Genomic DNA, 24,290 nt, shown 5'->3' with positions numbered 1-24,290 from the left:
CGGAAAATAGAGAAAGCAAAGAAGGGTCAAAGGGTGTTTTTTTAAAGAGGGGGTTAGGATGGGAGAAGGCCAGGAGACATGCTGGAAGGATGAGAGTGGGGAGAGGTGAGGCATAACGGGGGAGGAGGAGGAGGAGGAGGAGGAGGAGGAGGAGCGCAGGTCAGCTTGTATTCTGGTTGAAGTGGTTCAGACCTCCTGTGCTCCCAGTCAAAGCTTCCTCTGTTAGACCAGAGCTCTGATGTTCCCCCTGAGGCCGGGGTCCTGGAAGTGGGCTGGCAGAGCAAATAAACACAGAGGAGGTGCTCACGCTCGCTACGCTAACACATTCACATATGTATACTCACAAGAGTTTAAAATGAATACACATACACACACTAACACACACCACACATTTATAAGCCAACACTAAGAACGCAGCACCTTTAGGAGGAAGACGATGGAGAGGCTGGTTTTGTTTCATTTGTGAAGAGCAAACCTCCACGATCACGAGAGGATTCTTTTGAGTGTAAAGATTTGAGGCAAATAGGTGGAAAAAAACATAAAAGAAACTCAGCCTTCTTATTAAGTCGTATAAATGTGCTTTCACTGGGGATCAATAAAACAGGAAAAGGGCTTATGGACAAAACAAAACAAAGCTTGACATCAGGAATGAGCGATACTGACTATATCAGGAGAGGACATGATAGCCCTCCAAAAAATGTGTTGTATTGTTGATCTCATCATGCTAATGTGTTTCTGTGTAATCCATCACCACACCATCAGGCGCAGCGCGACCAGCCAAGATTTTTAACTGCGTGCGACTGTAGGTTGCTGAGCAAATACATCAATTACAGCACGGGTGATGAATACAGCATGCTGTAATTATAACATATATAAGCCACATCAGTAGGAGGTATCCATCAAACTGACAAGACGCACACACACACACACACACACACAGTAATGGCCTGGTCTCCTGTCCTGGCGTGTCAAGAGGCCATTGACCTCCACTGAGCTCCACTTCCTGTGTTCTTGCAAACGGAGTCCCACGAGGGAAACTGAGCCGATAGCAACCTTCATCCCTGTCTTTCAACTGTCCTCCTCCTCCCGTCGAGGTCCTCCTCCCTCCCTCCCTTCTTACTCATATCCTTCCCCCATTGTCTTAACATGCCCCCACAGATCCCGGCCACACAGGAGACATGTAGAAACTCTACCTGCAAACTAGGAGAACGACACCCTGCGATGTGAGTGGGACTTGTAACACAGAGGGACAGCGTCGCCTATGGAAAGCATCATCCATACTGTGCGCCGGCCCTCAGGACGCCTGTACTGTCTGGTTTGGGGACTCGGGGAGGCAGTAGGGTTTTCTTTCTTGGGGTGCTGTAATAAATATCCTGTCTTTGTAGCGCATTCCTACCGGTGAATTCACAAATAAATCACAGTTAAGGCTGGGTGGGAAACCAGAAAACAGCGAGCCCCCAACACACACACACACACACACACACTAGAGGGAGACCCCCTCGCTAAAGTACATAATCTTCAGTGTAAAGTGATCCAGGTCCAGGGCTTGCCTCTGGATCCTGTCTCGGTGTTTCCTCCAGTGGTGTCGTGCTGATTTTGGCAGCAGCTGCCACAGCTGACTGGGAACTGGCAGGTAGATGCTGGGTCAGCCACCACCATCACAAGAGACTGGTGAGACAAGGTTGGTGGCCAAAGACTGAAGAGGAGGATGGGGTTTAGGATGTTTTTAAATGGGATCAGATTAGTGTGGCACGCAGACTCAATATGGATTTGTCTTCACATGCTGGAGATTGCATGTAGACATGTAGGCCTTGTCGGACGCCTGTCGAAGGTGACTAATGTTTTTAATCCGACTCACAAAAAATCACCAAGAATAATGCCTGCTGCTCGCTACAGATCCTTTCCCTCTGCAGGAGCTGTATCAGAGCCAATCAAGGCATTTATTCATGGATTGGTCTGTAATGCTCAGTCTACTTCCAGTTATTTGGTTGTTTATTGTAAGTTCTCATGTTCTCTGTACACAAGCTGTCAAAAACTGCATCCAGTAGTCACAGTTAGTGATTTTCACACTGCCAGTGTGTCAGGGAAAGCCAAGAGGCTGTCCAAAGACCCTTCAAACCATTCATCTAATCAGCTGTGGACCACGCATATCCCTACTAATTACAATATATCTGAATAAGCTAACCTTTTTTAGGAGACATTTTGGAGCTGCAAGCTGGTAAAGAAAACTGTGTGAAAGGTTTTGAAAAAATAAACAAAGAGATCGGTGGAACGAATTACAAAGCACTATCAGGCAGACGCCAGAAAAAGAAAATGTTGGCATTGTAGGTTGCATGGGATACGTTGAATTTCGCCGTTTCTGTATCAAAAATTAAAATTCATCAATGAGTTTCATGTCAGCCTCATATTACGCTTGCAGAAACGTACAACGCCATTTGGTTAATGATGTGAAACGGTTGGCTGGTTTAAGGAAACAAAACTACGTGGTTATGGTTTGAAACAAACATTGTGCTGTGTGTTAAAATTAAAAACTCCCCAATACCTCACTGTGGGACTCAAGGTGCGCATGCACAACACTCTACTGGATGTGTGTCTTGTGCGCGCATCGCCCTTCCAACCAGCCCGTACTGTACTTTCGCTACTGATATACTCGTTATTACACCACCAAACCTTCATTGACAGTGGCTTTAAGTAATGTCAATCCACGTTCAATGTGGTTTGCAGAAATAAACAATGACAGCATATTTTCCCTGGCAACATGGTGCTTTAGTTTAACAGTGTCTCTTAAAGGCTTTGAGCAATCCTCCTGGCCTCAGCAGACTTTGAGAGAACAGAAACAAAATATTCCCCAGAATGAAGGAAAGATGGCGAAGGCAGACACCTCATCTGGTTTCGTGGACGGAGGGCAACATGGGGCCAACAACACGTCAGTCGGAGGAGAAGAGAGAGAGAAAGAGACAGAGATTATGTCAACAACGAGTGAACCAACAGAGTGCACTCTGAATATAAAGCGACATGTTTCAAATCACAGACTCAATGTAAAACGCGGGTGAAGTACAGTGCACAGAGGACAGGAAAAAAGGAGAGAGGAGAAGGATAGGAAGCTTACTAACATCATGGATCGCTCTCACTAACAAACTCTGACTGGCGTTAAAAGGCTGTACCTAATTACTGGATGGCATCCCAGCCCTCACACACACACACACACACACACACATACACACACACACACACACACACACATGCACACAGTTAGATTGTTCTGGAAAGTTTAGGTTCCTGGTAGCTTTATAATCAAGGCTACTGATATTTTTGCCAATATGTTGTGCCAATATTCAACTCAAAATACTGCTATTTAACAGATACTGCTAAAAGACACACTTGTATTCCCACCGTACAAAACCTCTACACACACGTACACATAAGTCAGATCCCACCATGTGCGATGCTCTCTGTTTTAGGGGTCGTGTCATGTTGACCGGCGCCTGCTGCCTGTCTGACCGGCATACTTTCACGAGCCAAAACAAAAACACAGGGGTCACCTCTCCTTCCAGCCTCTTCTGCTTAGAGGCCCCACGGCCTCCCTGTCCCGTCCATCACAATAACCCAGGGGGAGAGCTGATGAGGGCACGTCTGACTGACAGGCGGCCTGTCGATCTTTGTGCATGTGCTGTAGCGAGACGTCAGTTGGCTTCCGCTGCTCTGTGGATCTTTGCTATGAGTCTTTTTTTATCTGCCACACTTGGTTCTGGTCACTGGTCTGTTTGACCGTGTTTAAAATGTTTGACCGATGGGCAATAGTCGTTGTGCTTTTCCAGTAACATCAGGGTTTCGGTATGCAAGTGCGTGAGTGTGTGGGGGAGGGTGTGTTGCTTTGAAAGTATACATGCACAGGTTGTGTATGATCCAGAGTTGAGGTTAGAAGCAAGTCTAATGTCGTAAATCCAAAGGGAAACAAGAAAGGTGCGCTCAGTAGATGTCCGCCAGGTGCGTCTGCAACGGCCCCTGCTGTGACGTGTGATTGAATAAACACAACCCACCAGTGGCTCGACTTCAAGTCTAGACCACAACTGTATCAGACGTGGGAGTGTTTTCGATCACACGTCTCACACATGCAGCGCACATTTGAGTCCTTTCATCAATCTATGTTGCTGCTGTAGCACAGATCTAACACCATGAAGAGTTTATTCAGGCTTCCAGTCTATATTTATGACAATACGCATGGAAACGTGAGGTTCAATGCACATCGAGGGATGCACCCGGTCAGTGCATCCCTAGTTTTCTGCCCGTTGAACGAACATTCGGTTAAAAGTGATAATTATGTTACAACAATATGAACAATCTCAAGGTTTAGGAAGGTCGGGATGAATTCAAGTTTTTGCGTTGTCCTGAATTGTCGTGTCAGTGAAATGAAAAGTCATCTTCAATAAATCATCATTTTCAATACATTTGGACTTTTTGTGTCACATCAGAACTTATTTTCCTGGCCAGCAGTCGACTTGCATTTGCAGTGCATTATCCCAACTGAGATGACCGACTGATGGATTTATTGACTGATTGACTGACTGGACGAGTGGCATCTCAGCATACACTCTCCTGTTTCCACGTAAGCTCCATGCCGGCCGTATCCATCCCTTTCAACACTCCCGGCTACAGGCTGCAGATTAAAGCTGCACTCATCTGGATCTCATCAGTTTAGGCCGAGCTTCGCCATTTTAAAGGTTATTTTTCATTCAGGAGATGGAAGACGGGGCGGGGGGGGGGGGACTGGGGATCTCAGAGTGATTGAGGGTTACACTGCATGGATGCTGGAGTAGAATAAAAGCAACTTATTGTGTTAAGGGGGTTGTGAATACTTAGTTCCCCTCTAGTTACAGCATGCAGTTTTTCCAGACAGGAGTCGTGCACTCTTCCCCTTTTTCTTGAAGCTTGTGTGTGATGTTGGTTGCGTGGCTGTGCTGCTCCAGCCTCTGAGCCATTTCCTCTCCGTTTTTGCAACGGTAATGTCTATAACATGTGGCGGATTGTTGCGGGACGGCTTGACGAGAGTCACTGCCAAACCATTTTTTCTCAATATCCCTTGCACATTGCTGCAGTTTAAAGAAAGCTGCTGCGTATCTACCAAACTGTTACGAGGTCACGCCGCAAAAGCCGAGGCCGTAAAGGGGTTGAGAACATGAGTTTCATTCATAGTTTCTTAGTTTAGTTTATTTGGTCAGGGTTCAAGTTCTGGTCGGGGAACAAGAAGGGAAACGAGCCAAGTCAGAAAAAGGGTAGCACATAAACTGCTTCCACATATGTATTTACACAACTCAGTGGACGAGAGAACAGACCAGAAGCCCTCAGACAACCGGAGTGGCAATCTGCTTATACATGTTTGCCGTTTAAAGTCTGGCTGCGGTTCTCTTATAATAAAGCCCACAAATGCAGAATCAACATATCATCAGGCTGGTTTAACCTGTTTTATTGCTGACCTAATTTAGCAACTCGTAGGACTACAAACAGCACAGTATCTGCTCTCTCTCTCTTTCTTGGAATGAATTTCCGCTACAAAACACACATCTGTGCCGCCGAGCAAATGATTCCGACAACGTAACCTCGGACAATTTCTGGTTTTTGGTACAGATCAAGCTGACAAGTTGTAACATTCTAATTAAAGGGTGATGGTAAAGGATGGGCTTTGTTACCTTTCAGAAAGAGCTCAGCCAGATGTTTCACTCTGTATCCAGGCTTTATGCTAAGCTAAGCTAAGCTAACCGGTTGCTGGCTGCAGCTTCTTGCTTTTCGACATAAAACATGAGCGTGGCATCAACCCTCTCATCTAACTCTGGGCAAGACTGCAAATGAACCAAAATGTCACACGATGGCTCAAATGGTGCTAATAAGCCGAGGTTTTAAATGGTGATAGAAATGCTAAGCGTCTGATTACTTTTTGTTTTGCTTTCCAGGAGGAAATGCTGTGACGGATTCCGCTTCGTGATGGGCCAGTGCATACCTGAAAGTAGGTTAACCATTCACACTGTCCTCGAAGTCTGGCTCATGAACTCACATCTGATCTCACATGCTCCAAACGCTGTCTCCGACACAGCAGTTTATATATTAAAACAAGCTGCACAAAGAACAGCCTGGCCACCACATTTGGCCTCCGAAGAAGAAGTCCACCAAATAGCAATACTGTAGTTTACTTTTATCCTTTTGGAGTAATCGTGTTGAAGGATTCTTGGTAAGTAACATTTGCACGTTGCAGCCCTCTGGAACAAACAAACATCCGACCAGTGAGGAAACTGCACACAGGTTTGGCACAGAGAACTGACACCATCTTGTTGTGGTCATCCATAAAATGTCTAATTGGGGAAATTGGACTTATATAATCATGATCAGGAACACAAGTGAACAGTATTGACTGGTTTAGTGTCTGCAGACTGCAGCGCGCCTCCATTGAATAGCAGTGAGTCACATTGGCCACGAGAGGACACTGTTCCTCCATGAACACAACGGCCTCCATAAAGGATGGATCTGTCAGAAAACTATTGTGTGTCCAGTCATCGGCGAATTATGAGACGCTGGGCCCCTGGGTGCAAATACACCAAAGGCCCAGCACCTCTCTTACATAGGAGCAATACACAAGTACTTAATAGTTTTTTTCTGTGTGTCTTTGTAGTCATTCTGTGTCTTTGTGGCTGTTTTCAGTCTTCTTGTGTCTCTTAGCAGCCGTTTTGCATCTCTTTGCAGTTGTTTAGACCTCACTGTCATCCTTTAGAGCCAATATGTAGTTGTTTATGCTTTGTTGTGGTCCTTTTGAGTCTCCTTCTGTTTGGTGAGTGTCTCTTTAAAGGACATTTTAGAGGTGAAGGCAAGGAGGGCAAATTAAAGCTAGATATAGCTATGGCTATACTATAGAGTTACACAAATGTGGATCACATCAGTTTATAACACAGTCTGGCATTCCACTAATGTAATGTCTTACTCAAAATATATTCTGTTCTGTAATAGACAATTTTACTTCCTGCAGTGGTACGATGGAGAACTATGTCAAACTTATATCTAAACCATTGTTTCTCTCTCTCTCTCTCTCTCTCTCTCTCTCTCTCTCTCTCTCTCTCTCTCTCTCTCTCTCTCTCTCTCTCTCTCTCTCTCTCTCTCTCTCTCTAGGTGTGGATGTGTGTGCAGCGTCGCCCTGTGAGCAGCAGTGCACCGATAACTTTGGGCGAGTTGTCTGCACATGTTACTCCGGCTATCGCTTCGACCGAGATCGGCACCGCAACCACAAGTCTCCTTACTGTCTGGGTCAGTACACTCCCTCCTCATATCTCTCCTGCTTCACTATGTTTGACTATCATGTCTACTACTGTGGTCTCTCTCTCTCTCCTTTTATTTTTACTGGAAAAAACAGCGCCCTCCTCCTGTTGCTGTGATATTTGTTTGTTTAATCTCTAAAATATAATGTCTCTCTTTGTCCCCCTCACACACACAAACACACACACACAGACATTGATGAGTGTGAGCACCTGGGCAGCAGCACGTGTGACCACGAGTGTGTGAACACAGTGGGCAGCTTCCTGTGTCGCTGTCACAGCGGCTACATCCTCGCACCGGACCAACGCTCCTGCATCCCCGTACACAACTGTGAGTTTGTCATTTCAACTGAGCTCTACAGCATTGGATGAAAATGGATGGTTGTTTTTTATGCTTGCACAGCAAATGTTTCACACTCTGGAAATGAAATGAGTTCTGTTTGATTTGACCATGTTGTTCAAATATCATAGTGTGACACCAATAATGGAACGTTGGAAGTTTGGTTTTGTGCTGCAGTGAGTTCACCTGGGAAGTCAGACACGCTGATGAGTGCTGGTACCTGCTCCTTCACCTGTGAGGATTTTATGAATATGAAAAACAGTCTGCTGCAGCTCAAACTAAGGCTGGGCAACACACCGTCACCCAACCAGGTAGCACATCTGATCTGGATATTTGAATGTATTTGGACTTAGGTTTTTCATATATATAATATGTGCTTTTCTATATATAAATTATTTATTATAATATTATATTAGATATATATATTTTCATATATATATATTAGTGCTGTGAAAAATAACGCGTTAACTCAGTTAATTCAATTACAGGTTTAACTAGTTATTTTTTTTAACGCATTTAACGCATGCGCATAATGAGCTTCCAATCCGTCTGTTGTTGGTCGTCGGGACGAAAAAAAAGTCACTTGCAAAATGAGCTTCCAATACACCACTTCAATCTGAACTCTGTCCGCTCTCATGCAGACGGTCTGTTCATCGTAATGATCCTTCCGCAGGTTCACCTACGGAAACCTTGTTACGACTTTTACTTCCTGTAGATCAGGGTCTCAACACGTCGATCGCGACCTGCCAGTCGATCGCGGCGTAGTGTTGGTGGATCGCATGACATTAAAAAGATTGGCCCGCCCCCTGACATGCTCTCTAGAGCACGTCTTTGTTCTTTTATTAAACTAAACGTCTGTTGTTGATCGTATCTCCACAGCAGCATGTCATTTCTGTCTCTTCGCGTTGCGTTAACACTTATCGATCTCCGTCTCGCGCGCCACAGAGCTCCGTGCGCGCGCATCGGGACCGAGCAAAAAAAAGTCACTTGTCAATCTGTCCACCTTTAGATTGTATCATGGTGGAGTTAATGGTTGACAAACAAGAGAAAAATGCTCTGTTACCTTTACATTTACGAACATATTCTACCCTTGGGGTCAATTTGACCCCAGCAATTAAAACCTCCAGAAAATTATTAGAATTAATATTGCTTCCCAAGTTTAAGTGTGAGGTACTTTATGTTTGTTTGTTGACTACCTAAATAGCCTTTTAAATAAATAAAAAAGTTGATATTTCTGATATGTTTGACACAGTGAAAAACAGCCTGGGGTCAAATTGACCCCAAAGAACACCGACATTAAACATTGAATGGGGTCAAATTGACCCGAAAGGTAACAGGAGGGTTAAACATTCTGTTTAGGATGAAGATGTATTAATGTTCCATATGGAAGAAAACTGCTAAATAACTGCTGAGTTGCAGCACCATTGTATAGAAGAATGTATAAATGTATATATCCGTCTTTTGTCATAAATCTCTATGTTCTCACAAAATATACCGAGAATATCGGTAATATGTGATTAATCATGATTAATCCACAAAAACCTGTGATTAATCGTTTCACAGCCCTAATATATATATATACAGTGGGCTTACATAGTCTTCCCCTTTTGTGTTTTAGGTATCTGACTTGGACAACAGCAGTGACAAGCCGTCTCTGGGCAGGGCCGTAAAAAGTCCAGATAGCCCTTGTCTTCCTGGTCTACCCGGTCCTCCAGGAGCTCCTGGGGTCCCAGGTAATGGAGATGGTGTCAGAGTAACAACATTAAGGAGAATGAATAGGTAGAGAAAGAGGACATTTTGAATGAATTGAAAAATAATCTAAGAAAATACAAAAGATCTCCACAAAAACATACGCACCAGATTAAAGCAGCAAGAAGAGGACCAGTGTGTCTGAGGAGCTGAGCAGTTTGTCTCCCTGTTGCCGATGACGATCTCATTTAACATTGCTCTCTTTGTCGCTGTACCCATCTGTCCTCACCAGGACACCCAGGAGAACCGGGAAAGAGAGGGGACCCAGGGGACAGGGGCCTGCCTGGTCCACGGGGAGACATGGGACCCATGGGTCCACAGCCTGACCTGAAGCATGTGAAAAGAGGCCGCAGGGGGCCTGTGGTAAGAAGAAGAAGAAGAAAACATCCATCCCATAATGAGGGGATCGTCACATCTGTTTTTCAGTTTGTTTCCCACCGAAGCTTCTACTTCAGAGCCTCAAAGGTCACGTCCTCAGTGTGTGATAGGAAGACAGGGTTTGGTGCCACTGTTACGTGAGCACACACGAGTCGGCCATCAACTCTTCAGTTTCTATTCATTTAAAACTGTGGTGGAATTTTTTTGTGGTGGGGAAATGTGTTTTTCGAATCTCTGAGGAAAACTGCTAAACCGAGTGACGTGTTGGTTAAGATTTATCTTTAGAGCGGCTCCAGCCTCTTTTCATCTGTGGTTTTAAACGGCCTTGACAAACCCTCCCATCCATGTGTCTTGTCATTCATACAGGGACCCCCCGGGGCCACAGGAAGAGATGGACTAAAGGTCATTATTACATAAATATCATATATTTTCCATGCATGTGCTGTCATTTATTCACCTCTTTTCATCTTTCAGTTTGTACATCTTTGATTACACACGTCCTCTCCGTATTTATCCCACCCGCCTGAGATGCCAGTGGAAAACAATCGAAATCTCTTTTTCTTTTACTGGTGCCAACAACACTCACACAAAAGGATACGCATCCTCGTCTCCTTGCTCCTAGCTCCTCCAGCAAACCTCCTCGAGGTGCATTTTTAGGAATTAAGACATTCTCCAGGATGACGCGTTTGATTACCAGATCAAGGCCAGGAGAGGGAGACGAGTATAGAGAAATGAGAGTTTCTATGTATGAACCACCATATTAATACACAACACTTAAGCAGCGACTGACTGGGTCACATACAGGGTTAAAATGAAATGAACATCAAGTTATAAAATGCATTTCTGGACAGCTAGCTCTATCATGCTTCTGGTTTCTTTGACAATGATACATTATACATATATATATATATATATATATATATATATATTGAACCTGTTTGACATTCAACTAGTTTTTCAGGACGTTAGCAAGTTGTTATCTGGGTTAATTTCTGCTCTTTCTCATCTGCAGGGTGACAGAGGAGCTCCGGGTCCCGTAGGTCCATCCGTAAGTCGATTTATACTTAAACCACCTTGTAAACACTCACATTTTAAAGCTACTGTCTAAATCTGCTCAGCTCTAGTCTTATACCTGCCTCCTTCATCTACATATCACCCTCATGTTATCATGTAAATGAGAACATAAACCTGCAGATTCATTGTATTTATATATTGAAACTTGAAATGTGAATTTTTAAAAACCTACTAATAGTCACCGTATTTTGTTTAAAATGTGCACTCTGAATCTGTAATCAAACGATGTTTTGGTTGTTGCATTTTAATGCAACTTTTAATTATTTGCTGCCAAACTGGCCAGGTTTTCTTCCTTCTGGATGGAAAGCTTACGTCTCGTGTCATTGTCCTGTTTGAGGTGGAGTAATCAGGGAGGGGGCTGTAGCTTTTGACTTGGCATAGCAGGGAAAGTGCAGGTGAAACAGACGTAGTGAACGAGGGTAATATTGCATCAAGTGTCTCACCTAAATGGAACCGAGTTGTTCATCTCCCTGCTATAACATGCCAACATGTCTTGCTATCTATTCAAACCCACTTGATTGGTTGTCAAACCTGCAGTGACAGATGACATGTAATCATTTCCTCACTTGCCCCCCCCCCCCCCCCCCATCCCCGTTGTCTTCAGGGACCGCCCGGCTCCTTCGACTTCCTCCTGCTGATGATGGCTGACATCCGCAATGACATCATTGAACTGCAGGAGAAGGTGTTCGGGGAGAGGCGGGGCATCTTCTTGGACAGCCCTCCCCATTCCAACGGGGAAATGGATTTTGTGGAGTGGGGCTCTGGTCAAGGAGATATTCTGCTCAGCACCTGACCCCTTTTTTGACCCCCATCCCTCCTCAAAAACTCCACTCTTTTGTTTCCCCATTGCTGAAGGATGGCGGCGTTCAAGGGGCCGACATGTAAATAGGCCTCAACCACACAGTCGGTTTGAACTGGGCGAGGAGCCTCGATCACATTCTCGACACTGCCACGGACAGTGAAACGGAAAGATGCAAGGACTATTCAAACAAACCGAAATTAGACGCTCTCAGACACTGCCAGTGCATCTGCCTTTCCCGTGCGGCGGTGTGAGCGATGTGTGTGCAGCACATATAAAGAGAGAGAGATGCTCTGCTGCCTCCGACGGTTTGTCCACAAGGCGTTGGGACAAAGACCCCCCCCCCCCCCCCCGCCCCATGCACCGATACCTGCAGCCTCCAGCCCTCGAGTCTGAGCTCTGCAGCCCCTCTGCACTCTGAGGGATCTTCAGGCGCTGATTCATGAGATTCATGAGAGTATTACCAACCCACTGTTGGACAAAGACAGCTATGTCTGATGTATTTTTCTTTTTTTATTGTACAATTAAATGACTGAAGTTGTAATATGTTAACAAAAACGCAAAAGTTCATCTGTTATATAATCATTGGAAACATGAGTTTATGGTCTCAATCTCTAGTTTCAAGTCTCCTTCAATACAGCGTGATGTTTATTTAGTAAATCATGGTCCATTTAGAGTCAAATAGACCATAAAAGCTTTGTGGCCTTTTTTACCTTGTGATTGACAGGTCGCTACCGCGATGTAGTCCGGTCTGGAAGGTGTCTGTGTACTCCTCGTACAACTTTAACACTTTCACTGTGTGTTTTCACTTGTTACATTCTGGTCACCTCAAAATTACGTTAAGGCCAACATTTAGGGCGGACCTACTGTCAACGGGCTTGAGGGCTCAGTTGCAGACATGTTGAGCCCTTCATGAACCCTTTCTGTTAAGTCCATTATATCTGAAGATTTTGCCTGATGGAATTACCCACAATTCATAGCAATGTGTCATTCAAAACAGGGTTACCAGAGGATGCATGGAGTGTAACAAAAGTAAACAAAGAGGACATCAGTGTTCAGCCTGGAAAATCACATTTACTCAGAAACATTGAGGATTGAAGATAGAACATACAAAACACATCATTTCAAGAGAATGCAAGCAGAGTTATATATGACAGATTTATTCATCAAACATTTAATTTAGTTAATGAAGCTGTTTTGACAAAAACAAGTAAATAGATTATTTGAAATTACCGCTCATCTCGTGAAGAAAGAGCCTGGATGACGTTCAAATTAGGGAGTAAAAAGTTTAAATAAATATCCACAAGTGTACATATTTTCATTGGTGCAAAAGTCAAGCTGGTGACCGCCAAAATGCCAAATTCAAGGGTTCAAAACTTCCCTCCACAAACCAATGAGTGACATCAGGGTGATTCTGTCCCCATCTTTTCTACAGTCGATGGGCCAGAGTGCGAAAGCTTAGGCTACTAATTAACTCATTGAATCTTTTTTTGCATTTTCCTGACAAAAACCCTTCAGAGGAGCTTTAGTTTCAGCTCAGAGCCGCACACATGTATTGTTTGTGGAACCTTCGTCTGCTCTCCTGCAACCTGTGTGAAGCCTGTTCACCAGCAGAGAGTGCTAAGTGGCAGGCCCACTGCACCACTCTGAACACCGACCAGGTGAGGCAACCAAAGCATTACATCACATACAGCATTACTCTTTCAAAAAGAGTCATAGTTTCCCAAACACGCATGTTTTTGTAAAAATCCATAAATCATCTTCGAGTTTTTACACATGAACACCCTCCCCTCCCTCCCCCGCTCATTATCCTCAGCACTGTTGAACTGTAGCGTGGCAGAGTGTCATTATAGAAAGGTGTAAGTATCAGAGGTGAGAGGTCAGATGCCTAGGTATAAACAGCTGGAGGGATGATTATAGACCACAGGCTGTCAAAGAGGGGGCCTGTCTGGGCTTGTACCCACCACCAGAGAGAGGGCTGGAAAATAACACACGCTGAGTGATTGATCTGCTGAGCGAGAGTTCACCCTGTCTCCCTTTTCTTTTTCTTGTTTTGCATTGTTTGATGCTTTGATCCTGAGGAGCAGATCCCCGTGAATTCTGCTGAGAAAGAGTGTGTGTGTGTGTGTGTGTGTGTGTGCGTGCGTGCGTGTTCGTGTGTGTCTTTGCACTGATACATTCATGCATAGATAAATATCCACTGTGTGTATTTGAATGTGTATCCATCTACTTATATTAGTGTGTGTGTGTGTGTGTCTTTGCACTGATACATTTATGTTTAGATATCCACTGTGTGTATACTGTGTGTATTGCATAAATAGATATCCACTGTGTGTATTTTAATGTGTATCCATATACTTATATTAAAGTGTGTGTTCGTGTGTTTGTGTGTGTGTGTGTCTGCGTGCGTGCGTGTGTGCGTGCGTGTCGACGGGCCTCTCACCATTGGCTCCGCCCCCTGCCGTGCGGTCACCGCTCACGAGCGGAGTTGTAGCTGGGGCAACCGGGATCAGGAAAAACAACATTAAACAATTTAAGAGCCGTCAGCGAGAGAGTGAAAGAGATTATCTCATTTCCTGGCCCTCGGCCCGTAGGGGGCAGCAGAGGCGAGGTCAACGGAGTGCACGTCGAAGCACCTGCGACAGTAGATCCGCCATGATAATAGGAGAAAGAAAAAGTGAGGCAAACTTGTCATTATTTTACAACTAGTTACAGCTTGATAAATTAAGTGATATCATCTGTTTGCATTGTTTTTTATTTCAACTCATATGTCTGTAACACATTTGCCAAGTGTTTTCATCCAAGCTCGAGCATTGATGTCGCCACTGTGAGGCCAGTTGTGTTATTTTTTGCTGCATCTTCGGATGAGAATAAAGATGCAACAGATAACATTTGGCCAGATGTTTCCTAGTATGAGAATAATGTCCTCATTGGCACGCTATGGCCATTCATAAATGCACCTCATGCACGACGAGGCTGTCATCGGTAAGAGTATGGGCCTGTGTGTGTTGTTTTTTTGTTGTGTGCGTGAGGGGTACCGTGTGGGGCTGTGTGGAAGGGAAGCTGACTTATACTATACGTATTTTTTTGCAAATGTGAGAATTCGTGTGTATGTAGGTTCAGGTAAATTATAAAGGGGGGGGGGGGGTCAGGTGTGAGATTCAGAGGGGGTTAATTATTCTGTGTTTTAACTAGAGGATGATTGTCTCCAACTCACGACGCCCCAATTGGTATTAAAGCACCGAACAATGTATGCATTTTATTTGGGGGATTGATTTGGGCAGCACTGTGGCTCAGTGGTTAGCACTGTCGCCTCACAGCAAGAAAGCCCTGGGTTCGAATCCCGGTTGTTCCAGGTCCTTTCTGTGTGGAGTTTGCATGTTCTCCTCGTGTCTGAGTGGGTTTACTCCGGGTACTCCGGTTTCCCCCACCATCATAAAGACATGCACCGCAGCCTCACCCCGGTTCGTATAGATGTGAATGAATGTTGGTGGTGGTCGGAGGGGCCGTAGGCGCTGATTGGCTGCCACGCTTCTGTCAGTCTGACCCAGGGCAGCTGTGGCTACTGATGTAGCTTACCACCACCGGGATGACGTGTGTGTGACCTCTGGACTCTGTAAAGCGACTTTGGGTATTTAGAGAAGCGCTATATAAAATAAATTATTCTTATTATTATTTGATTTATTCCAGGCTAACTTCTTAGATTACAGTGCAGTGCAAAATCAATGTCTAGAAACTTGAAAACTTATTTTACCTGTGTCACGCACCTGGAAGTAGAGGCTCCAGTAACAGGTCAGCGTTGCTGCAAGTTTATCATTCATCTCTTTCTTGGATGGCATGTATAATGTCTGAGATAAAAAAAACTCTTATACATGGGCGACACAAAATTCGAGGGGGGGAAAAACAGACGGCAGCAGGTAAGCGCTCCACCCAGAGAGCTGGACTAACCTGTGACACATCGGTCACTTGTATTACTCATTTAGAGACCTGCGGTGTAATAACGAAGGGATGCAAATTTCAAAGCTGCATCAGTGTTTTTTTGTGCTGACTGTTCATCCAGGCCATTCTTGTGAATCTCAGGAATGCATGCAGGGCACAAAGGTCCACTTAGCGAACAAGGATGACCTTAAAATTACTTATTAATTATTATTAATTATTAATTATTAATTATTTAAATTGCAACTTTTGGTGACTGACTGAGGCACACAGTTGATTTAATGAGCCGGCCCACAAGTTTGACAAACAAACTTTATAATCACTTCCATCAACCTCATTTCCAGCGCAGTGAATCAGCCAAAAGCTAGCAACAAGCTAGCATCTAGCTAGCAACTAGCTACTGGCGAGCACAGTGGGTGAAACTCGCCTCCAAGGCCATTCAGCTGCTACAAGTCTGTAGGATGTGTAAATAAGCAATTGTTTGCATGCTTTACATTACATTACATGTAATTATCTTCGCATTGAAAATGCGGAAGGTTATGTTTTGATCGCAGTGTATTTATTTATTTATTTGTATGCGTGTTCCTCGCACAACAAAAAAAGTTTTAAACCGAATCGCATGAAATTTGGTGGGATGATTGGTTATTATCCGGGGACCATTTGATTAGATTTTGGGATTGATCGGGTCAAAGGCCAAGGTCAAGTTCATGGAAATGTCAAACTCTTCTTTTTACCATCGCGCGGTCAATTTTTATCCAATTGGCATGCAACTAATGCCAAAATGTTCATAATTCAATGCCCAATCTTGTGATATGTGAAGGTATGCGCTCTACCGAGTGCCCGTTCTAGTTTAGCTGATGCTTTTATCCAAAGCGACTGACAATAAGTGTATTAGACCTTGAGTACAAACTCAAAACAACAAGAATCAAGAAAGTTTTCCTCCCTCGGATTTTGTGCCGCCCATGTATAAGAGTTTATTTCTCAGACATTGTTATGTGCCATCAAAGGCTCTGGTCATTTCATGACCAGAGCCTGCACCAGAACCTGTCCCGTCTTCTTAGCGCTACCGTGTTGGCTATAACAACTAGTTTATACTGCCTTATTCCTGCACTTTGAGTTTTAGCTTGGCATGAAGGGGATCTTTTTTGTAGGAGGAATGTGAAAAGAATTCATTACCTGAATGTCAATTGTCACTTACAGGATTGTGCAGTGTGGATTGTTAAGTGTGAAAATTGAGACAGACAAAAATGCAACATATCTCAGTCGCACACGGCTTTGGAACAGCTTCAGTCGGAGTCTGTGAATGAAACCCACAGGCACAGGTAATTTGGAGAGTCGGAGGCCGACAGAGAAATCCTACAGTTTATATAACCAGATTGAATGTGTCAGCAAAAGGGGCGAGGAGGTTGTCATGCCCAGCAGCTGAACCGCTGAAATTCCGGATCACTATTTAGATGTTTCCAGAGATCGGCAGCCATTGCAGCGGTGAGGTGGAGCAAAGGTGTCCATCATCGCCGGCGTATGCAGCTGCGTGCATCTAGGAGAGGGCACACACACACATATGCATGCAGCTAGTCGGACTATCTATCGTGCAGCCACACACACGATCTCCCACACGAAAAACGCAGACAAGCCACGGAACACCTGACAGGTGCAGGCGTGGTCTGCTGCGAGACACGCTATCTTAACACGCGACCTCATTCTTAAATCTGAGCTATGTGCCTGAGGCTCTAAGTGCTAAGCACCCTAGTTTACTCTCTGAAGCCTGTTCCTCTTTCAGTCCTTGTCTCTGGGCACACCCTCTTCCGATTGTAGGCCGACTTCTGTCATTCTGGTCATAATAGAGCTGCTAAGAGGCCTGAGAATTGAAGCCTGTCCGATGATTAATAGACTTATTAGCTGTGTCAACAGCATGCCACCAATCCCATGATCAGTATGTGTTGTCTGTTGTCCTGCATATGTCTGTTTAAGAGACCATGTGGCGCAATCAGAGACACTGAGCCTCGGCATTACATCTGTGGTTAATCTGACATTTCATTTCCAGAGGAAGCTGTTTACACACTGTATCAGTTGTATTGTGTTTGAGAATGTGTTGCTGTGCAGGTCCCTCTGAGCCACACATGCAAGCTCAGTGGAGCTCAGTTGAGGCAACAAATCAATGGATAAAACCCTAAATCGTTATATGTTGAAATGCATATAGCCACGTCTGCAAGAGCGCATATCCACATATTCCCACAGTTAGCAAAAGTCTGATTTATTTACCATGTATACGACACACGAATGATACGATTGTCCACAGCAGTGCGTCTTGGCAGAAGTTATGCGGTTACAATATCCCATCTGTCAACAATGCATATGAAAAAGTTGCCAAATGCTTTTTTGCCTAGCTTCACAGGAGAGCTGCACATGATTGGCCTTGTTATGGCGGGCATGAATAGAAAAATCTGAGAGCGGATTAATGGCAACACGTTGTGTAAACTCCCCTGGCCCGAGGCTCTTGGTCTCTATACACCTTGACTTCCTCTGTCATTTACAAGCAGTTCGCATGCACGCAGCAGAGCCAAGAGTGTGAAAAACCGGACGAGCAAGTTCACAGCTCTCCTGATTTAAAAAAAAAAGAAAAGCGTTGCCTCTGGTTGCAGAGTTGCCTCGCGTGAGGACAACAGCTTCATCTTTTTAGTCCTGCCGACCTCCTGACCTGGCCTGTGGCAGCGGCAATTTTACAACTTGCTTTTCTTTTCTTTTTTTCTCATGCTTAGAAGCGTGGCAATTTTCAATGACAGACAGTCAACATATGTATACTGTATGCCTCTGACTGACTATTTGGAGCAGTTCACTATATATCTCTGCACACATAGGCTGTTTTAGAAAAAGGCTTTTAGGTTTGTGAAGTAATGCAGATATTAGCTAGATCCAAAGAGTAGGAACAGTTGTTAAAGATGCCAATTATCTACCAGAAAAATGAATGAACTCTTGTCAGTGCACCTTACAGCTGAACTTTTTTTAAATAGTCTATGTTAACAATGGCAAAATACATGTCTGTGCAATGTGAAAGGTGGTCAAAATGAGAAAGACAAAAATCATTTTCCTCCTGACAACTCTTTTTTTAATTCAGCCCAACTATCTTAATGTTTGTTTCCTGCTGCACCGATGTTTCCAGACATAGAGGATCGTTGTGGCGTAAAAAGCTCTGCGAATCCACTTTTTGTGGGGTTACCTACTAAGCCGACAATCACAACAATAAGCAGCTATATATTTCCCTCAGGAGTCGGTGGAGACAGAAACAGAGTGAGGAGCAGACTGAAAATTGGTCTTGTATCATCAGTTGTCCAACAACATTAATGCTCACGCTTCTCTGTATCTGCTGAATGTGTACACAGGGAACTGTTAGCACGCTCTGCTTGCATGTTTGCTGCATGAATCATGAAGTGATATAATAGAAATGTTGCGTCAACAGCTTACTGAGTTCAATTCGTTCAGTCCCGACCTCGAGAGCAGACTGCCTAATCATAGGGTAGTAGCGATTGTTGGCATTTCTCTGCTATGCTAGTCACTGATGATATGCTGGATGTATACACAAGCTGCTTTCGCTTTTTATTGAAAGTGAATAAAACTGAAATTTCTTTGTTGTTGAATCACCCTGGATATATCATTCCAATGCATATTGTATTGTAGATCCTTCTGTCTGCTTCTCTCTGAAGTCGTTTTGTTCTTCATTCTTTCGTTCTTCCTAACATGTGTTGATGTGTATTTAGGAGGAGTAGTTAATGAAAGTGTGGGCTCCATGGTAGCGCTAAGCTTGACAAGAGTAGCAGCAGAATGCAGGGCAAAGCTAAGGGTCAATCGTCCAATAAGTCAGTCCATGCAGAGTTTTTTTAAAGTTGGAAACTTTCAGATATTCCAACTACAGCAACAATGTGTTGTGTTAGTTACATTATCTCACCTTTAGCATTAGCTTTATCAACAGTCTAGTTTGTTCCCTGAACCAACAAGGATTCAATAAGCCTTTTCGGTGGGCTTACTTTTGGAGAATATATGGAATGGAGAGACTGGTACGTAATCATAACTTACCTTTTCTACATTATCACTCAGCACAAAGTACTTTTCTGTTTTTGCTCTGTTTACTTTTCAAGTCAGTAAGGATTTGGCCAATACACAATAACTTTCGCAGCTTTTACTACATAAAATCTGTTAGCCAATTTCCAAACATGTTTCTGAGGACATGATGAACACTGATTAATGTCTCCTAAATTGAATCTGTTCTCACAGCGGAAACTCTTTGCACAACGTTGCCCCATCAATCATCTCCCTGTCAGCAACATAATGGCGGCATTCTACACATTGTTTTATGATTTCAGAAAATATTAATATTGCAGCAATGACGTGTGTTCCTAGAGTCCTCACATTCTTCAAAACAAATACATGTTGTAACATATCCTGTCAGCAGTGTTTGGTTTTGCAATGGCAGTTAATCTGATTTGTTTGCTTCCCACTTATACCTGTTGTGTGAAATCAAGGACTTTTTGATATGCTGGGGCCAAACCACAGCTGGGTAACTGTGATGGCATGAGTCAACCCCTAAATCAACCAATGGCACTCATGTGGGCAAAGGATCTGTTCAAGACACCTAGAGCATTCAGGTTTTAACCTGCAGACACACAAAGCACAGCACAGCACCACAAACGGTTGTTTTCGGACAGACTTTTCAGCCATCATAGTAGTTTCTATGATATTGGAATTTCCAAGCGGCTGATAATTCAATTAGAGCTCGGCAAACCGCATGCGTAGACACCAGTAGCATTTTGACAAAACTCCCACCATTACAAAGGTCTCGCTTGGACAGCAGCCGCCTGTAACTGGCTGGAGAGTGGTACGGAGACTGGAATTCTAGTGCCCTTTTTTATCATTGTTGATCTAGCAGCAGGAGCTTACAGATTTATACTGCCGAGCTCGACATCTATGGGGTCAGATCAGTCTCAATAATGGCAAATGCACACAGGGAGACTCACAAATGTAAACAAGAAGATTCACAAATGTGCACAGAACAATTCACAAATATATTCAATTTACAAATGCACGCACAATGTTTCACAAATACATTCCAATGCACACGTAAATAAATTATGATTTATATAAATGTAAAAGAAAAATCACAAATATATTTATGCACTTCTAGCTGGATTTGTCTATTTGTTTGTTGATTTAAATGTTCATTTGTTTGTGGATCGCTACACATTTGTGCACATATTTGTAAGACTCCCCGGCCGCTCAACTTGTACATGCGTTTCCTTCAACATAGTCCTATCTGTAGCCAATCAGATTTTTTAATAATTTTTTGGGGGGGTGTTTTCATATCCTTTTAGAATATTCAGGTCAATTATTTATTGTTGCACATATGTGCCCTTGTGCGGTACAAACTGTAGCGGTACTAATAGGTACCACTTGCTAAGCGATACTGCCCCAGATAGATAGATAGATAGATAGACAGACAGACAGACAGATAGACAGACAGATAGACAGACAGACAGACAGACAGACAGATAGATGCATTGGACAGTTCCGTATTCTTATTCTTATTATTTCACAATCTGTGGACTAGGAAGAAAACTGAGTAAGTCAGAGTCAACTCGACTTCCCTCATGAGCGGCTCATAGAAATTGAGAACGGATTTGTGAAATTCCATGAAATGGATGTTTGGATTTGGTGCAGCAGCAGTCTAAACACATGTGGCTTTGATAGGAATCTAAAATGTGCAGGTTGAGCGTCTGCACCTCATTTATTTATTGGATGTTTTACTATGTAAAGCAACAAAAAAAATGCATGCGAATGCAAGATGTGCAGGCGCTGGTACATGTGCATGCTACTGTGCATCACCAGGTGTACGGACTGGAGGTGGGAAGTACAAGGGAGGAAACATTCCACTTATAAAAGTGTTTGACAGGCAGTTAAAAAGGTGTTTTGATCTACTCCATCATAGAAATCAGGGACCATCAACAGCGTGTGGTGTCGTTTCATCGTGTCTCTTTGATGGGTTTGCCCTGAGGGCACAGTGGCATTTCCGCAGTGCTTAGATGTAGAAAACTCTTGACTACTCAACCAAATTGAGTGAATGAAAAGAAATCCGTGCTGCCAGTCTATCAGCTGTTAATGGTTTTTCTGCAGCTACACCAAAGCGGTTGTTTCAAGACTGACGTTTCTACTGGGGACTTCTTTCTTTTCACACAGAGAGAGAGAGCATGCCCATACAGTTGATAATAGTTAAGGTAACTACAGAGTAGTGCCTGCTGGGTCATGAAAGTTTGTTCATAAAACAAGAGCATGTTATTAAACCTGGCACTGCCCTCAGTGGTATTTATGTTTTGTACTCAGCCCTCGGTTACCGTAATTTAGATTATATTCGCCATTGTGGGCATATTTATCTGTGAATCACACACACTTATAGCTGTGCTGTTGACGCACATAAAGCCTATTGAAGGGTAATAGTTACACAGATTTGGGATGGAAGCAGCCAGTCGCTGATATCATGCACCTTAATGTGTAGAATTTGAAAAATGTCTCCTCGTTTCCTTTTATTTTCACCTTTTCACTCGACATTCTTGAGGAATCAGCCTTTAAAAAAAGGATTATATAAATATAGTTGAGTGTTCCTTAGTTTTGTTGGACCACAGTCACATTGAAGGTCAGCCAGGTTAGGCCATCCGACCTCTGCAGCTCATCCAGAATGCAGCAGCTCGACTGGTCTTCAGTCTCCCGAAATTCACCCACACCACTCCGCTCCTTCGATCTCTTCACTGGTTACCGGTGGCTGCCCGCATCCGCTTCAAAACACTGGTTCTGGCGTACCGTGCTCTGAACGGATCGGGCCCCGTCTACATCCGGGATATGGTCACACCGTACACCCCGGCACGTTCGCTCCGCTCGGCAACAGCCAACCGACTTGTGACTCCTGCACCTCGAGCTAATCACTCGAAATCCAGACTGTTTGCTGTCCTGGCTCCTCAGTGGTGGAACGAGCTCCTCACTGACATCAGGACAGCAGAAAGTCTCTACATCTTCCGCCTGAGACTGAAAACACATCTTTTCCGACTATATCTGGATTAAAACACAGATTTGCATTTCAGTGGCACTGGGATGGCACTTATTGTGGTGCTTTTGTGGTTCGACTGAGTTGAGGAAGTGTTGCTTCCTGTGTTCTTGTAGTTCTTGGTTTGTACTCTAGGTTGAATGCACTTATTGTAAGTCGCTTTGGATAAAAGCATCTGCTAAATGACATGTAATGTAATGTAAAGCCAAGTGAATCCATGGTAAGTCAGGGAGACCAAACTATTCAATTCAATTCAGATTATTTAATATAGCCCAATATCACAAATTACTAATTTTCCTCAGAGGGCTTTACAATCTGTACACATACAACATTCCTGTCCCAGGACCTCACATCGGATCAGGAAAAACTCCCAAGAAATAAAAAAAACCTTTCACTGGGAAAAAAAGGGAAGAAACCTTCAGGAGAGCAACAGAAGAGGATGGCTCTCCAGGATGGACAGAAGCAATAGATGTCATGTGTACAGAAGGAATCATTACAGAGTTAAAACACATTCAATGAGTATGACAGAGGGTATGACTAGTTCGTAGTAGGCATGGACCACGATCCAGAAATATTATCCCCTATAGTCTCACTAAGAGATCTGAATGACCATGTTACGCTAGTCATGTAATCTTACTACGCAAAGAGTTGGCCCAAACCCAGCTGGTGAATTATATCAATGAGAGGTGCTGAAGGTTGGACTGGACTCAACTGAGAAGAACAGTATTATTACGCAAAGAAAAGGCAGACTGCTTTAAATACTGCAAAGTTTTCATGGATGACATGTATTTTCACTGTCACATGGATATTGTGAAGAAATGACCTTGCATTGAGAAAGAGGTTGGTTGTCCCATTGTTGAACAAGAGTCTACAGCAGGCGGCAACACAACAATTCGGAAAGTGAAGCCAATAAGGTTGTGCCTTAAACTTCAGATTGTATAGAAGTTTATGAAAAAATGTCTAATTCTCGTTTAAATTTAAATTATTACCTCAATAGACATTGCAAACATGAGTTCATGGTCCCATTTGTTGTACTTAGCTCCACCCTCTTCATTGCTGGTTGCAAAAAAAACAAGATGACACTGGCCAACAATCGAGATGACTATGTTAAAAAAAATTGGGGGAATCAAGGTGCAACTGAGTTTCCTGTTTGGAGACATCATTGTGTAGACTGGAGCAGAGATGTATGGTTGGCATGGTAATCACTACCCTCAAATCCGAGATCATGGCATTCTCTTTTCATTAAAAGCAGTTCATTTGAGTTCCTTTTGAGCTACCCAGTCCACAATGTTGGCTTCGCTCAGTGAGGTCTGTCAAGGCTCAACAGCTGTTTGCTATGGAAGAAAACGGCTGTCCAAAATATCCAATTCTCTCCTTCACACCAGTATTTGGGCTCTGAGGACGATATGCCTCTGATTTTCAAACTTGCTGTTGGTGATTGTCGAGATGCTAAACAACTGTCGGACTCAAGTCAAGCAGTGTTTTCCAGATTTGAATCTTGCAGTGAAAACTGATTTGGCAAGACACTGGCTTTGCAGGTTCCAATTATGCTATCTGATAAAAACATTTTTTTAAAATGACTTCAACCAAGCGCATGATGCGTGCTTGCACGATCTGGGTTCAGTCCCACCCGTA

At 43.7% G+C, this 24,290-nt stretch overlaps 1 protein-coding gene across 1 annotated transcript in view; it reads left to right on the top strand.

Annotated features, from left to right (window-relative positions):
- The window catches only part of LOC130192410 (collagen and calcium-binding EGF domain-containing protein 1-like), a 30,495-nt gene extending 16,479 nt beyond the window's left edge, over positions 1-14,016 (top strand). Inside the window, exons 3-11 of the mRNA XM_056412390.1 lie at positions 5,949-6,001; positions 7,153-7,287; positions 7,489-7,626; positions 7,813-7,946; positions 9,254-9,368; positions 9,617-9,747; positions 10,129-10,164; positions 10,775-10,810; positions 11,441-14,016. Coding sequence (XP_056268365.1) covers positions 5,949-6,001; positions 7,153-7,287; positions 7,489-7,626; positions 7,813-7,946; positions 9,254-9,368; positions 9,617-9,747; positions 10,129-10,164; positions 10,775-10,810; positions 11,441-11,629 — 967 coding nt within the window. The 3' untranslated portion in view covers positions 11,630-14,016. The remainder of the gene's footprint in view (positions 1-5,948; positions 6,002-7,152; positions 7,288-7,488; positions 7,627-7,812; positions 7,947-9,253; positions 9,369-9,616; positions 9,748-10,128; positions 10,165-10,774; positions 10,811-11,440) is intronic.
- The last annotated feature ends 10,274 nt before the right edge of the window (positions 14,017-24,290 follow it).

Source organism: Pseudoliparis swirei, chromosome 4, assembly GCF_029220125.1.
Source record: "Pseudoliparis swirei isolate HS2019 ecotype Mariana Trench chromosome 4, NWPU_hadal_v1, whole genome shotgun sequence".
In the NCBI taxonomy this organism is placed as follows: Eukaryota; Metazoa; Chordata; class Actinopteri; order Perciformes; family Liparidae; genus Pseudoliparis; species Pseudoliparis swirei.
Note: the sequence above shows the minus strand (reverse complement) of the source record. Positions and strands in the feature narration are given on the sequence as shown.